General features: G+C 42.2%; 1 protein-coding gene across 6 annotated transcripts in view; it reads left to right on the top strand.

The window, feature by feature from the left end:
* Positions 1 to 16489, top strand: part of LOC147159356 (phosphatidylinositol-binding clathrin assembly protein) — a 32962-nt gene that overhangs the window by 12052 nt on the left and 4421 nt on the right. Inside the window, exons 3-19 of one of the 6 annotated variants that reach the window (XM_086058680.1) lie at positions 2962 to 3037; positions 3144 to 3246; positions 4038 to 4131; positions 4243 to 4354; positions 4545 to 4651; positions 6385 to 6405; positions 7711 to 7796; positions 7868 to 7991; positions 9058 to 9194; positions 9546 to 9646; positions 10343 to 10453; positions 13120 to 13260; positions 13346 to 13376; positions 14194 to 14326; positions 14753 to 14776; positions 15353 to 15433; positions 16296 to 16412. In XM_086058680.1, the coding sequence (XP_085914806.1) occupies positions 2962 to 3037; positions 3144 to 3246; positions 4038 to 4131; positions 4243 to 4354; positions 4545 to 4651; positions 6385 to 6405; positions 7711 to 7796; positions 7868 to 7991; positions 9058 to 9194; positions 9546 to 9646; positions 10343 to 10453; positions 13120 to 13260; positions 13346 to 13376; positions 14194 to 14326; positions 14753 to 14776; positions 15353 to 15433; positions 16296 to 16412 (1599 nt within the window). Of the gene's footprint in view, positions 1 to 2961; positions 3038 to 3143; positions 3247 to 4037; positions 4132 to 4242; positions 4355 to 4544; positions 4652 to 5728; positions 5771 to 6384; positions 6406 to 7710; positions 7797 to 7867; positions 7992 to 9057; positions 9195 to 9545; positions 9647 to 10342; positions 10454 to 13119; positions 13261 to 13345; positions 13377 to 14193; positions 14327 to 14752; positions 14777 to 15352; positions 15434 to 16295; positions 16413 to 16489 lie in introns of all 6 variants that reach the window. The other 5 variants (XM_086058679.1, XM_086058681.1, XM_086058684.1 and 2 more) reach the window with 5 other exon arrangements.

Here is a 16489-nt window from a genome sequence, read left to right as displayed (position 1 = left end):
CTCAGCAAAAACTGACTAATATTCCAGCAATTTACGGAGTCTGCCTGTATTCTACTGGCTTCAGATGGCCACGGTGCACATGCCAGATTTCTTTATTATTGTAATCCCTTTATGCTAACTATGTCGAGCAAAAAAAAAAAGTGGTCAGGCAAATATGTGCAATATGAATTAACTAGGTGTCAAAATGATTGCTTAATTTTGAGTTAATTTAAAGTTTGTTTAACGCTATTAATGACTGCCCCTTATTTGTACTAGGGGAATTCCAGTCACAACGTAGCAGACACGTCCACGTCAAAATTAAGCAGTAATAAATGTATAACGCATATATTTGGGGAAACGTCAAGTTGTATTTTAACAATTTAATAAATGTGCAGAATTTGACAAGTTACATCATGTTAACAATTAGATAGCTCTTAATATGAAAAGAAAAAGGCACTGAATTGTCACCAATGTCTTACATCTAGTGGCAGAAAAATTAACTCTACACAAATCAATATCACACTAATTTTTTACAGTACGGTACATATTTTTTAATTATAACTACATTTTATGAAATTACTGTATCAATGACTAAAAGGTGCAGTAATATTTCTATTACACATTTTTACACTCTTTTTTTAACAGGAGTATGAAATCTGAATATATTGTATATGTTGAACAGATATAAAATTTGCGAGTAATCGTGAGTTAACTATTGAGGTAATTCGATTAATTACAATTTTTTAAAAATTATTGCCTAAAACCCTTAGAATTAACACGTATGTATAATGGAATATATGGTGTTCCACAGGGTTGAATTCTGGGGCCTCTTATGTTTTCATTGTATCTGCTGCCCCTGGGCAGATATAGAGTCGAGTTGGCTTCCTACCTTCATGATTTCCAACGCCAAACTTGAGCAATTCTAGTCCAGCACAACTAGCTATCTTGTAAAACCAGAGCCAGATTTGAAATGTGAAGGAAAAAAGTGCTCATAGTGTGGTTCAGTACCTCCAACAAGGTTAAGAACCAGTAAGTTTACACAAAGGAAGGTCATCAGCTGTGATGCCTTCACTGTCGCCACAATCAGCTTGGGTCAAACATGCAGTTGATTAGCACAAAGGTCATATCAGTCACTTTGTTCCTGACTGACTTGTTTTTATCTATCCAAAGATACCATCTTAAAAACAAAAAACAGGGTTGTGTTGAACATATCAGCTCATTACATGCAGTACATGCTTGTATTCCAATTTTGGTCACTGCCAACCAGCTCCCGTGGTTCGAGCCAAACTGTTGCAATTTTAAATCATGTTTATAGTGAGGCTGTGGTGACTTAATGAAATTCCCAATGCATTCTCCCTCTGCAGTATTTGTGGCAGGACTCTCGGACTGTTTAATGTTCCATGAAATGATGGCGTTTCCCTCCCCGGAATGCTTCTGGTCATCTATTACAACAAGCCTTTCTTGCAGAATTTACTTGCGAGCATTCTTTTGTATTCACATTTCTTTCTAGTTTAAGTAGAAGTCCTGTAATTAGCTCTACTTCTGCCAATGTTTCACACAATTGAACCTAAAATATTAGCTGTTTTGCTTCATTATGTCTCCTTTTAACCAAATAAACTATTTAACCGAATATTGGATGCAATATGCTTATTTAACTATCAATATTTGTATGCACTTGGACACCTGGCAACGATGGTAAGGTTGGGCCGCATGCTGTGCTTTTCTTTTGAGGCAAACCTGATACCTAATGCATAAATAATACATCAGGTTATTCTCCACAATATATACAATATTCTAACATGAAGATGATAGCTGTATGCATCTTTCACTCATATGTTGCCTCAAACCTTTTCTTTTTTTTAAGCCAGGATCTTTCATGAAGCATCTCAGAAGTGTGTGCAGTGAATCATATTGGGCCCCAGCGGGCTTCTGATTCCCTGCTTGAGTGTTTCGGTCTTACTTTTTCGGCTATATATCTGTGCATACTGTGTGAGGCAGACTCTCATCATGTGATGTGATGAGGCAAAGAGAGTAGTTTAGAAATGTCTAAATTTAAATATTTTAAAGCCACTTGCCACCCCCTTGCAAATGTACATCCAGGGAAGTTGCACTAAAATGGATTTAGTGGCCTGGTATTAATGCCTGCACATTACAGTGACACTATTTTGCAGTTTAAATTGCCACTATATGCTCAAGGCGGAATTTATGATGGAATTGTCTCCTTAAGATGAATGATTATGCATTTTGAAAACAATTTCTATACTCACATGGGTGCTGTTTCCCCTCAAAGCCTTAATGTGCAGGCATCCCCCAAAAAAGAGGAAAAAACTAAAATTAATGCCTCTTTAAACAGTTCCAATGTCTCTGGAAAAGACTTCAATACGACACATATGTCTGTAAGCAAATGTTTGTCTACGTTCCATCCGGCCGTGGTCCGCTGCCAAATCAGGAGCTGGCAAAGTGGCAAATCTCCCGAATGTTTTAAGTGGGCTTGACTGAGATTCTCACTGTAGAGCCCACTGAGGATTTCCAAGACAATGTACACATATTCACAGATGCAAACACGAACATCATGACAGACCCGTTGGTGCAGGAGGAGTTGAGAAGTTCATTAGGATTATTTTGAAGTTGAAACCAAGTGTTATATTAGGGAGATTTTTCCTCTCCCCCCCCCCAACATCGATCTGTGGCTCAAGAATAAATTAACATTTGTGTTAGCCATTTACTCTTCACTCTTCAGGTGTGTGCAATCTAGTTAGCCCAAGGTCTTCCTTGTTCCTAAATACAACGCACTTGCCTTTAAGTGGTAAAATCCACAAATCTCTCTTTCGGGTGGATTGAAACAAATGTACGTCAAATGATAAAAAAATGTTTGTCGAGGTTTTTTGGCTGTCTAGATGTGAGACTGCTTCAAACATATTTTTTTTATCATCACTTATCCCACAACAAATGTCTCTTCTTTTTTTTTTTTTCATCTCTCAGCGTTTCATCCAGTACCTGGCCTCCAGAAACACACTGTTTAACCTCACCAACTTCCTGGATAAGGGAGCCCTGCAAGGTAATAACAACAACAACAAAAATGCTGGCATCTTATTGTTTCATCACTAATAAAGCAACCTAATTCAAGGCGCACACTTGCTCTGTTTTCCTTCCTTGCTTCCCAGGTTATGACATGTCAACCTTTATTAGAAGATACAGCCGTTACCTGAACGAAAAGGCCATGTCCTACAGACTTGTGGCTGTGGATTTCACCAAGATGAAGAGGGGGTAGGGAATGCTAAATTACTTGAGCCCATCATCAACATCTTTTCACATAAGCTAGAGACTAGAGTAAAAGTCAAACCATCCATCTCGTTTCTCTACTTCTTATCTTGTTGAAGCACCTTGATAAAATACATCTTCCCTTTGGATAGTCCTTTGCCTTGGCTGCTTTTGAGCGCCTCGTTGTTCAGGCCATGAGTGAATGCGCATCATGAAAAAAAAGACAGAAGAGGGAGAATTATTTTTGTGTGTTTAAGTCAGACTTAACACAGCATTTGAACTGGGGCTGAAGGATAACGTGGCTGCTTTAGAGTGCCTCATTGTTGCGGCATGAAAAGGCCCCACTATGACCTGGTGAGATATATTCCAACCACCCGACACTTTTTTTGCGACTCAAACATGCTATTACGTGCAAGCATAAAATAAATTATATAGTGTAAGTAGGATTTATTTTTCTATGTAGTCGGAGTGGTATTTGATTGACACTTAACAATTGGCATTTTTCATGATTATCAGCCTCCTTTTTTAATTAGAACACTATTCTTTGTGGTGTGTCCAATTTTAGATTTTTTTACTTTACAGTGTCTTTATGTGGAAAAATTGCTTCAACATGAGCTACTAGTCCTTTATGAGACATAATAAAAGCCTTTTGAACAATGCAGAGCTTATTTGTTTCTGAATCTCAAATCAGTTTTCAGTTGCAAAGCACGCATCGCTGGGCAGATGCTCATTATGTATTCATTCTTTGTATTGTGCGAGTTTTCCTAATTTGCACCAAAACATTTGTCATTGTGCAGGATCGACGGAGTGATGCGGACCATGAACGCGGAAAAGCTGATTAAGACGCTGCCCATAATTCAGAACCAGCTGGACGCTCTGCTGGATTTCCAGGTACTTAATGTGTAGCGTGGGTGCATGCGAGCTGATATTTGGACAATATCAATTCTTGTGTCCCTGGAAATCGGCGCTCAACCCATTTGCGTCCTCCTTTTTCCTCCGCAGGCCAATCCAAACGAACTCACTAATGGTGTGATCAACTCTGCCTTCATGCTGCTCTTCAAAGACTCCATCAGGCTGTTTGCTGCTTACAACGAAGGGGTCATCAACCTCTTGGGTACCACACTCACTTTGACTTAAGTGCGGTTATGATGCATCAGATTGGCGGAGGTGGCGCGTGTGTTCCGCTGGTTGCCATGACAACGGTGTAGTTTTCCAAACGCATTCAGCGCTTATCATCTTCTTTTTTCCTTTTTTTCTTCTGGCTGCATTCCCCCTCCCTCCTCCCTTTCCTCTGGATGCTGCAGAGAAATACTTTGACATGAAGAAGAATCAGTGTAAAGACGCTCTGGACATCTACAAGAAGTTTCTTTACAGGATGACGAAGCTGTCAGAGTTCCTCAAAGTCGCCGAGGTATGCACAAACACACTCACATCGGATATATCCACAGCTTGGCTTTAGTGCCCCCCTCTCTCCCTTATCCTGACAAAGATGGATGCCCTCGCGGCCCTCTGTCGCCCAGTGCCCGCGAATCATCCCTCTTGTCTTTTCGCCTCTCTTTTGTTCCGAACAGTGCGAGTCAGCCGCCGTAACATTTGCTCTCGCTCAAACAAATCCCATTGTCGTGATTTAATTAGCTATCAAGGAGCTTCCAGAATAAACCGTTATTTAAAAAAAATATATATATATTTTACAGCTGATTAAAAATTATGTAAAGGAACTCCGGCTACACATTTAAATATGAGTCAACGGATGATTTGTTTCTAGTTGCACCATACAAAATTGCTCATTGCTTCAGGGATGTTCACACCTTGAAAATTAAAGTAAAAAGTATGTGACGACATTTGGTCATTATTAAAAACAAGGCTGCAGATGAATTACATTTTTGGAGCAAAAAGTGCTCAAATCTGGAAAACCAAGGTAAATATAATTACAAGAGGATGACAAATCATTTTATTGGCTTTGTTGCCTAGAATAGAAATCACATTGTTCTTCCTTGTTCATGCTTGACCTAAATCAGACCTCAAGTTTTTACTTTTCTAGATGTAACTGCTGCTTTGGAGGGTGCACCGAAGTGATGTGAGTCAGAAGTAGAAGCCCCGATGGTGACTAGTTTATTAGTCCTTGACCTCATGTTCTTTATCTGTGTCCTAAGAGTCCACTTCTCTGTCCGAGTTGTTAGTCCTCTTGCAGATGGATTTGCTGTCGGTGTCCTTTTCATGTATTTATTTTTTTATCAATGTGTTGTCGTCACAACACGATTCATCAGAGCCGCCATGACATCCTCCACCCCACATTGGCCATTTGTCACCGATCAATCGCTCAGTGTGTCACAAATTCTTGATTTGTTGATTTCTGCTGTCGTTTTTTGGTTTGCGCATGAAGTAACGATTCCCCTATTTCTTTTCTCACATGGACCCTGCCCTTTTTTCCTCCATTTTTTTTCCACCCACCTTCCTCCCTATCTTATTTGTTTGTTTCCTACGACAGGAAGTTGGAATAGATCAGGGTGACATCCCCGATCTCTCGCAGGTCAGTGTACATCTCACCTCCTTCTCTTGTTTTTCTACGCCACCTCTCCTTTCTCCCTTTCTGTGCCAACACTCACGTTTCCATTCATGGACTCGCCTCATCTAACCACTGATTGTACCTCCTCTCCTCTCCTCACTCATCAAACTGTCCTGTTCACGCTCCACTCACTTATTATTTTTGAGGATTTCCAACAATCATCCTGGTCTTGTTGTTGGGAGGAAGGGTAGCTCCCACCTCCCTTTTTATAAATGAATCTCACTTTTCTCGCGTTCGTTTTCGGCATTGCAGGCTCATTATAGATCCAGTAGCAGGCTTAGCTCGGCTGGAGCTCTGCGCCATCAGCAACTGCAGATTGCTACTAACTGCAATAATAAAGAGCCTTAAAGCATTCAAGTTTATCTTGCACTATGTATATTAGCTGTGCCATTGAACTGAAAACACATGGATTGCTGTTTCCTCGTCAATATTACTGTCAGACCTCAGCTTGATTTTAACACCTATTAAGGGGATAAAGTAACACTAATTCAGCTTCAAAAAACAAATATCAAGGTGTAGCAACCCTTCTAAAAAGTGTCTGTCACAAATTGTGTTTTCTTCTTCCTCCTGTGTCGCAGAAAACAAAAGGATCATACATTGTAGGTGGTGGGTTGCATACTGTGTCACTTCCCCCTTCCCACCCGATTCGACACCCCTGCACGCAGACTGTCTCTTATCAAACGTGTGATCTCACGCACACGCCGCATGCACTCGCAGGCACGTCCGCTCGCTTGTTGCCTTGCTTACAATATGCACCTGTCGAACTCGTGCAGATTGCTTTTTGCCCTCTCGCGGGCAAGCTGCCGCGACAAGCGAAAGGCCATGAAGTTTCATGAATAGAAAATGAGGATTCACCACGCCAGCCTCAGTCTTCATTTGCATGACTCCCTCCACCGGGTTTCATTTGAATTCTCTCGCAGCGTCTCGGGAGAGTTGCTTTTAATCGTACCTGACCTAAGATTTACCATGTGATCATAATGCAGGAGACAGAAAGATACGAGAGGCAAACAGGCTGATCTTTTTTTTTTCTTTTTTCTACCTGCTCTTGTCCCTAAACCTTGTATCATGAATGATTAATAGCAACACACACCTTACTGGTTGTGTGTGTCCCAGCTAATATTGACTCGGCTTACCAAGGTCCTCTTCTCCAAGCAAACTACTGTCTCGCCCACCGCAAAGAGCTCACAAGACAAAATACTTCCAGATGTGTGTGTGTGCGCGCATTCTTGTGGATGGTGACGTTGTCATATTTTCACTGGAGAGGAAATTGCTCTCCTTAGTGTTACTGCAATAAGTTAAAGCACAGCTGAACTGTGGATTTCTGTGGAGAATGGAGCCGCCTTGTTCGCTTTGTGTTTAACACAGTGGTTCGGTTCGTAATCTAGTCGTGCGCATTCACCCAACCCACCTTTTATTGAAAAATAAAATGTGATTTTATTTCATGATCCAACTTGACTCATCTTTAGGCGAATGACCAAGTCGAGATTTGAATCGAAGCTTAAAAGAGAGCTGCCGAGGCGCTTGTTGTTATGCACACACACACACACACACACACACACACACACACACACACACACACACACACACACACACACACACACACACACACACACACACACACAAAATAAATCGCATGACTTCTCTTTCTACCTGTCTTCCTGCTTTTTGTCTGAAAGCTTCATAATGCTACTCTGCTCACCATGTCAATGTTTGCTGCATGTTGCCATGGCTACCTTTTTACTGCCTAATGCACTCTTGTTACCTTCCTGTGAGACCGACTTATTCCGACTGAGAACGTGTGTTAGTCTCTCATGTGTGGGAGGCGATTTGATACAGAAAGTTCACTTGATTATTCGGTTTACTTGTCGTAATTGCCCTCATTGTTCCTACCCTTGTGTCTCAAGGCCCCCAGCAGCCTCCTGGAGGCTCTAGAGCAGCACCTGGCCTCCCTGGAGGGCAAGAAGACCAAGGAGCTGAATGCAGACGCAAGGTGAATATTTTGAAGATGACACCGGCTCATAATCAGCGCTCACTTTCCTCCGTCCGTCTCTCGTCTTGCAGAGCGTCCACCCTGTCCAGTGCCGTCTCATGTCTCGCCTCCACCGACATGTCCTTCGCCCGCATGGATGAAAAGGAGAAGCAGCTGGCCCTGGAGGAGGAGCAGGCCAGGTTACAGGCTCTTAAGGTAACTGTCATCAACAACAAGGTTTGAGGAACTGTTCCTTCCTTTGTTGGGAAATAAAGTGAGAAATGGAGTGAAAGATCTGTAAGTCTCGTTCAGGCTGGATGTGACGTCCACATGGACTCGACACGCACTGCTACTGTCCATCTGGGGCTTCTGCAGCCTTTTCCATTTGTTCCTTGCTACACTGTTGGAATGTAAATGAAGAGGTCTCCCGCCTGGCTCAGGCAGCCTTTTAAAACTCACTCTGCTGTCATGCGCAGGCAAGTGGGTTTATCTCAAATTCCAAAATCAAATCCTAGTCCTTTTGAGAGTTGGAAAGGGTTTTAGAATGAGCTGGAATTGACATGGCGCGGAATGAAAATGTTCTTATATGCAAGACTTTCAAACACGCCATGATGAAATACACTATATTGATCCCAATGAAGAAATTTGATCATTATGAAGACAACGTTGAATAAGAAATGTAAGCTGAAAAACAGTAAAATCAGCCAATGTAAATGTTTTTAAAGTAATGGTGTGAAAGTGGGTTTTCGCCTGAGGTTGCATAATAGCTCCAAGGCTGCAATCATGTTCCCAGTCGGCTATATTATTTTATTATTTGAGTCATGTAATGTTTGCTTATCTTAATTCAGCAGCAGAGGGCATGTACTGCTTATTAATCTGCATTGATTCGGGTCATGTGGCCTTTATTAGACTATTGATGTGTCCTTGTGCCCACCTTAAAAGTTGCAGAATTCACTTTAAGCTAGGAATGGTCGAGTACTGATACTAACTGTCGGTATTGGGCCAATACTTGTCAGTAATTTGTCATTAATTTTATACAATTCTAAGAAAAATATGCTATATTGGAATGCATAGGTCTTTCCTTAAAATTATCTGTCGTTGTTTATTTGTTTTAGTTTTTATGTATCAAAAGTACTCGTGGTATCAGTGACTACTCAAATGTTGAGTACTTGTACTGGGATCGGTCTAAACAAAAGTGGTATCAAATATCCCTACTTAAAGCATCCTGCTTCCGATTGAATTTTTTTTATAATATACAGTATGAATGTCCATTTTTTCCCAGGATCAGCGTTTGAAGGAGATCAACATGCAAACTCCGCCCTCTGCCTCCCCCAGCAACCAATCGATAGGCAGTGCCCACAACAACAACCACATCACACAAGCGCCAGAGTTGTTCGGCTCCACGTTCTCAAACAACAGGTTTGACGGAACGCACTGCTTTTATCTAATGTTATCTAATGGTTCCAAGGAACAATGTTGACGTGAATTGAGGAGCTTCGTGTAGTCCTTTGCTGCCATCTTGTGGCATCTCCTTGAAAGGGGTCTTTAACTGTGAGGACATTGAAGTTGCTTTTTATGCCTGAGCAAGTAATTATTCATGTCGGATTGTAATCTACTAATCGTTCTAGTTTATGTATCTTCCACTGACTCCCCCATTCATTTCTCTGCTAGACTACCTTCTACTTTTAATATTCTTTTGTCCAATTTCGTTATGTCGCATGCGTAACACCGACTTATTTTCTCACTGCTTTTTTTTTCCCGGCTCCTCAGTGTTCCCAACCTGAACAGCGACTTGTTTGATCTCCAGCCAGCCTTCATCCCCGCGGTGCACTGCACTCCTTCCATCTCCTCCGCCAACAATGCCTGGGGAGGTACGCCACACACACACACTCACACACACACACATACATTAAAATGTGTTCAGAGGAACTGCTTCAGACACAAAGATGGCCTCCATCTTTCCATATGTTGAGCACCGTCGCCACCCACTCACCATTATTGTGCAGCTTTCTTCCTTCATTTCATGATCTTAGCGCCTTTGTCTTGTACAGTGATTCATGTTGAAAATCCCGTGGCTCTGCTACATCCACCATAAGCAGCTTTCCTCTCGGTGTACATTCTGAAATGTCTCACATACTGTAAGTCGGTTGACCTTTACACAATGCAAGCACTTGAGAGACATGCGCGTTGTTACAAGCTTCATGACTGAGGTTTTAAACTGAAACCCCCGCCCGCTTGCTTGCTTGCTGAAGGGTTAGTTGTAACTATTATCTGGTTAAGGTTTAATCCCTGGCAGGGATGCAGTGGACAAAACAAAAGGTCTATCGGGGAATTTCCTCGTGCAGAGGATTAGCTGTCCTCGAAAGCCGTCAGAGAATCTTTTGTTGCTAAACAGCTAAACGCAAAACGTTCAAACTGTCATGTTAATCTGAGCTGTTGGTTTGCTGGATGAATACTGGCAGCCTCATATGATCTTTTTTTTATTTATTTTTTTTTGGGGGGGGGGGGGCGTGGTGAAGTGATTCCAAAATAAAACAGCACTTTAATAATGGAACTACATCCCTCAGGACCGGAGAGCCAGCCTCTGCAACAGAACGCCCCCACCATGACTGTAGATTTCGATGCCGTGTTTGGGAATAAGGCCGCTCCTGTTAACGACGGAACACAGCCAGCAGCCGGTAAAGCCTTTTACCCGTCCCACTGTCCAGGCTGGAAACTAAAACCTTTTGGCTTTGCGGGCAACGCCAACATGGCTTTTGATTAACCCTCGTTCTTGCAACTTGTGGCTGTTGTACAACATGGGTGGGGGCTTTGCTACCTTTCCAAGTTGCACCCTGTTGCCTGTTGGTTTTCATCATAACCTTAAAATGTACCTGATGAAATGCAGATTATCAGTCGATTATTGCTTTTTTTTTGCCAGTAAATTGTCAAAATGTGTTCCATTAGCAACTCTGGGTCCTTCCATTGTTTTGTTTTTCCTTTGTGTAAATTCTTGGGCGTCTTGCAAACCGGGTTCCCACTCTGGTCTACACCTGCTCAGCCTTCCTTCCTGTTAGCGTGTAATCAAAGTGCAATTATTTTCCACTCTGACAGCTCTCATCCATCAGCATCACGACTGGAAGTTGCCCTGATTTAATCAGCCAGCTGTTTCACGCCAGCCACTGATGCATGTGCCATTCAGTATTTTTTTTCCGTTTTAACACGTATTGGGAAGAAGATTCTCAATCAGGGATGGGCAACTTAAATACTGGAGAGGGCCATCATTTTTCATCAGTGCCACATAGGACCACACGCTTCCTGACAAAAAAAAAATTATATTGTAAATATGGACAAAATACATGCTCTTAATATACTGTATTTCATTTTTGATAGTCAATTTTTCAATGCATGGGTTTGAAAGGGGTTGAAACAAACAACAAAATAACCATAACCACAAGCTGTATTTTCTCCCCAGTGTTTAAGGGCTGCCTTGACCATTCAAGGACTGCACAAAACTGCTGAACAGCAAGCCAACATTAAGTGGAAGAACTCATTTTGTCCATTTTTTCCCCCACACAAATCAACTTACTCAAAATTGTAATATTATTGAGGCACTATTTGTTCTGTGTATTATTCCAAATCTGCAAAAAAAAAAGATTAGGGCTACTTATGTTGTAGTATAGAAGGGCAGTGTTAAAACTTGGTGTAAGCACAACTAAGACATGGCGGCGATCTAATGGTGATATTATAACTTCAAACTAGTCGATGCATATTCGCACTTCAGCATTCGCATTTTTGCTGACTTTTTTCCTTTTTCAATATTTTTTTAATATTTATATATTTTTTCTTACACCCCATAATTGCTATTTAATATGCAATTATTTTTTCCAAGGTCCTCTTCCCATGTATTATAATTTTTGTCTAACAAACAAGCAGTAAATGAATGTGCTTTACCATAAACAATATGCTTTATTGTACATAAATATTTTTGGTTGAATAGGTCAGTTTATGCTAAAAGAAAAGAAAATGAATCATGAATTAATATGAAAGATACACATACATAGAAAGAATACAGACCAACCAAAATAGGGCAGAGTTTGTTTTTCTTCCCCCTAATTGTAGTCTACCTTACAATGTTGATTTTAATTAGATTAATTGTTCAGCCCGACTTGTGCCTTTAGTGTGTTGTGCTGGTCTGGCTTCTCCCTCTGTATAATTAATGCATTAAATGCTGTCTTTTAGACTTGCCAATTGTTATCCTGCGTTTCGCGCAGTGTGTGTCTGCATGTTGTCCAACTGCAGATACCTGATTTTCTCTCGCATTCCTTTGTCATTTTCACTATGTCCCTCCTGTTTTATTCTGCCAGTTACTTTAACACTTTACACGGCAAAGAATCACCCAGGCAACTGTGTTCCATCTGCTCGTCTCCTTGAAACTCCTTTCAGCGTGTACTCTCTCCCTTTCTCGCACGTCACACATGATATCTCCTGCGAACGCTCTTTTGTTCTCTCTGTGCGCGCAACACCTTCCCATGTTTGCTATTCCAATACAATACTTTGTGTTTTATCACCTTCACTTCTCACTGCCCTCTGCGCTATTTGATCTTCTGAGATGGATTTTTTTTTTCTTTCCTTCTCCTCCTCCACACTCATAATTCAATTGTATTGAGCAGGCTTCATTGTGACGGTGCCAGAGGTTGTTTTTTTTATTTATTTATCTTAGCTGCAACAAGACAAAGTAGACATCATGAGAATTAATAACTAGAGTGAACTACTGTTTATTGTGGTGGTGGGGGGGTATGTTTGATTTTTTTTTTTTTCATCTTCAGCTTATGCGCCCCTCCTCCCTAACTTCCCTTCTCCCATCTGCTAGCCGAGCAGGAAAAGTGTTTGCTGGATGTCTTGTCAGCACCACTGTCAGAGCTACAAACCACTTCCTAACTAAATATTATCCCTCACCCCTTTTTTTTTCTCCTTCCTTTCTTTTTCTGATCCCTCTTGTTTCACGAGGTCAGCGTGGCCATCTTGTAGCCCATTTTCACCTGGCCTTTAGTTTTAACGCATTGTTTTCCCCCCACTTCAGCCGCCTCTCTTGAAACACCTCCCGGCTTGCAGCGGCAATGAGCAATATTACTGACTCATTAGCTCGAATGAATGCTGACATGGGAAGTTGTTAACCCGGCCACCTACGCTCACGCGCCAGCGCACCAAATTGCTCGCTGCCATTTGCGCCTACCGGCGAACACATTGACAAAATTACTATTAGTCCACCCTCACAAACTGGCACGACAAATTTGGAAATACACTTATTAGTGCTGCAAGTATAGTACATCACTTTACACGACATTTTGTATCACCACCGCAGGTTTTGACACACTGGGAGAACTTCTGAAACCGACAGGTCCCATACATGCGGCCCATCCCCTCCCGCCTCAAATGGTCTTCCAGTCTGGAGGAAAGCTGCTCGCCAACGACCTGGACTCCTCCCTGGCCAATCTTGTAGGCAGTGAGTGAAACACGGGCTATGTTGTTGTAGTATGTGTCTTTTTGGTCATGATTGTGATAACCTGAGTCATCTTTTTTTCCCTCAGATCTCCAGTTTGGTGGAACCCCATCCAAGAAGTAAGTCTGATACATTTGACCTAATTATCCTTTTGCATCAGCAGTGTGCAGTTAGCTAGCTTACTAAGTCTAACCCCCGCCACCACCCCCCCCCCCCCCCCCCCCCCGAAAAATACGTCCGCTGGCTTGTCTGTTTTCGTGCGCCGCGTTGTTGGCCATGAGTGCATGCACACGTCACAGAGAAAGGCAGAAGGGCAAATAGTGGCGGTACAAATTTTAAGACGTCCGACTTGACAAGTCAGCATGTGCACTCGGATTTTGGGCTGACTGGCCGATTTGGAGGGCCTTGTTGTGGGCCATGAGTGTGTGCACATCACACCGAAAAATGTGGAATAGCAACAAGAGTTTTTTGTTTTTTTTAAGCAGGGATGTGCAAGTACTGATACCAGGTATCATGCTAAGCCTTACTTAGACACTTGTGGCCGTTTTATAATCAGGAACTAGAAATTTGAAATTATAAGTATAGAAAATTGCCATTAACCAAGCAATTTTCAGGAAAATGCTATATAGCAGGGTTCACCAATTCCGGTCCTCGAGGTCCGAAGTCCTGCAGGTTTTAGATGTTTCCACCTACCAACACACCTAAAACTAAAGATCAGGATCATTATCAGGCATGCTGATGAGCTGATTATATGAACCAGGTGTGCTAGTGGGCGGAAACATCTAAAACCTGCAGGACTCCGGGGCAACCAGGACCGGAATTGGTGAACCTTGCTATATAACTGCCGAAATCTCACGACCATGTGTTTTGGCTCAAGTTGGTGGAAAACTTTGACATGTTGTGGTCTTGGCACTCTGCTGCTGCTGCCCCCCCCAGGCCAGACATGCTGTGGAACCAGCCAGGGGAAAAGAAGCTGACAGGAGGACACAACTGGCAGAACAAGACCATGTCCACCACCCAGTGGACCCCCGCCCCCATGGTCCCGCCCCCCATGCCTGTGCCACATGTGGTAAGATGCATATGTGATGAATTGTGCTCGCATGTGTACATGAGGCAACCTTATCATGAGCCATGTTTTATTTTTTTTTTAACAACCATGGTAGCCATTTCCTTCGCCGTCATTCCCTTGAATCAGCACTTTGGTGCTCAGCTTGACCTCCTCTTGCATTTCTTCCGGCTGTTTTGCAGCGCCATCCCCTCGTCTTCCTTTGCCTTCTTTGCTTGTTTTACATTTATCAAGTCTCTGTTTTGCTCTGTCATCTGCTTTTGTCACAACTTTGCCCTTGAGCGAAGGGTCAGTCGCTCATTTGTCTCTGGTGTTTTTATTCATTTGTCTTTGTCTTCTTCTTCCCTCACTCACTCTCCCTTGCTGTTTTATCTGTCTACTCATCTATTTCTGTCTTTTGTCTCTTTTTCCTGTTGCATCCTGTTGCAGAATGGAATGTTCTATACTAGTTATGTAAGTACCGATCTGCTAACAGCTACTTTGGTGATAAGCCTCCTTTTCGTGTGCCGTCTCCCTGTCAATCTGTTCTTACTCCAGATACGAGAAGGCAATGATTTTTGCATCCATTGGTATTCCCTAACTGAGGTGAAAAATGCATTTGTGATGTACTGCAGACCCAATTAAGCTAATAGGTAACGCTGCTGTGAACAAGTCTGAATGACATTCCCTGGATATCGTGCATGAGTCCAAGACGCATAAAGTGTCCGTTATGCGCCGATGTTAACATTATCACGTGCCAATCAGTTATAATGAAGTGAAGGGTGAGACTTAAATGCTCTCCAATGTTATACTCCCACCACATATGTACTTTATCAACTTTAAAGGTTTGCTCCTGATATGCTTGGAATTACTTTTATTGCTTCCGGTTGTCAACAATTCATAGTAAAACGGGCAGCAACTTTTCCGCGCACTAAAGCTTATAAACGCCATTAAATTCCCAGAGGGAGCTCTGGTATGTTGGCATCTGCCTTGATTCTTTCTTCTTCTTTTTTCTGACCAATTCTGAGTCATTTCCCCATTTACTTCAAGGCTCCAGCTCCTGTGGCTTTCCCCATGACGACACCGCAAGTGCCTGTGTATGGAATGGTGAGGGGAACCATTATATCAACGGTATACTTTGCAACATATTTTAGATGGATAGATTAAGAATACAGTGCCTAGTCCAGTGGTTCTTAACCCTGTGGAAGGGACTGAACCCCACCAGTTTCCTTTGCGCGTTCACCAATATGCATAGGGTTTACTGGTGACGAAAATGTTGCTTTTTCATCAAATCTGGCTCTCTTCACCTTGAATTCAGAAAGTGTTGTGTTCTTGCGTTCCCCATCTACTTGCATCTTAACAAGTGTTCCTTTAGTTTTGCTAGATTGCTATTTGTGCTGGATTAGAATTGCTCCCATCACTCAACTCTATATTTATAGAGCCCTTTAAAATAACCACCACTGTTTTCTTGAGATGGAACCCATGGGCAGCAGATACAATGAAAATAGCAGAGGCCCCAGAATTGAACCCTGTGGAACACCATACGTTCCATTAAACGTGTGAATTCATATTGCACGTATTTTCCACTTTTTCTTTTTTTTTACTTGACATAGTTTTCATGAAGGGATTACAATGACAAAGAAATCTCACAACGGCTCCAAGCTGACTACTGAGTGCACCAAATTCCCTGCAGCACATATAGGCTAAGCAATGTTAGCATGATCATATGTAGCCAATGATGGCCGAATCATATGAGTCGGGTGTGTGTCTTGACCGCTGCCAAACCCCCCGAGACTGACTCCATCGAACCCAAGTTAAGAACCACTGGTCTCATCCGTATGTTATTGATCCATAATATTGATTGTATATAAGTAATATGTACAACATTCTGCTGGGTCCCGGAGTGTTTATCTTAAGTGGAGGGGTTTTATACAATAGTGAACAAATAAAAAATAATTAAAGTTTGTGACTGTGCCATTTTTTTTCTTTGTAGGTTCCACCCCAGATGGGTCAGGTGGGTGGGGTACCACTCATGGCTCCTCAGCCGATGATGTACAACCAGCCTGTCCTCAGACCCACTAACCCCTTTGCAGCCATGCCTGGAGCCCAGGTGAGATTGTGTAAATTATGTGTGCGTGTGGCATTTGGGATGTAACGCAAGTTATTGCGTGCTTTTTCCTGTTGCCG

This window comes from Leptonotus elevatus, chromosome 17 (assembly GCF_054856555.1).
Source record: "Leptonotus elevatus isolate MCC_2025b chromosome 17, RoL_Lele_1.0, whole genome shotgun sequence".
Taxonomy (NCBI): domain Eukaryota; kingdom Metazoa; phylum Chordata; class Actinopteri; order Syngnathiformes; family Syngnathidae; genus Leptonotus; species Leptonotus elevatus.
Note: the sequence above shows the minus strand (reverse complement) of the source record. Positions and strands in the feature narration are given on the sequence as shown.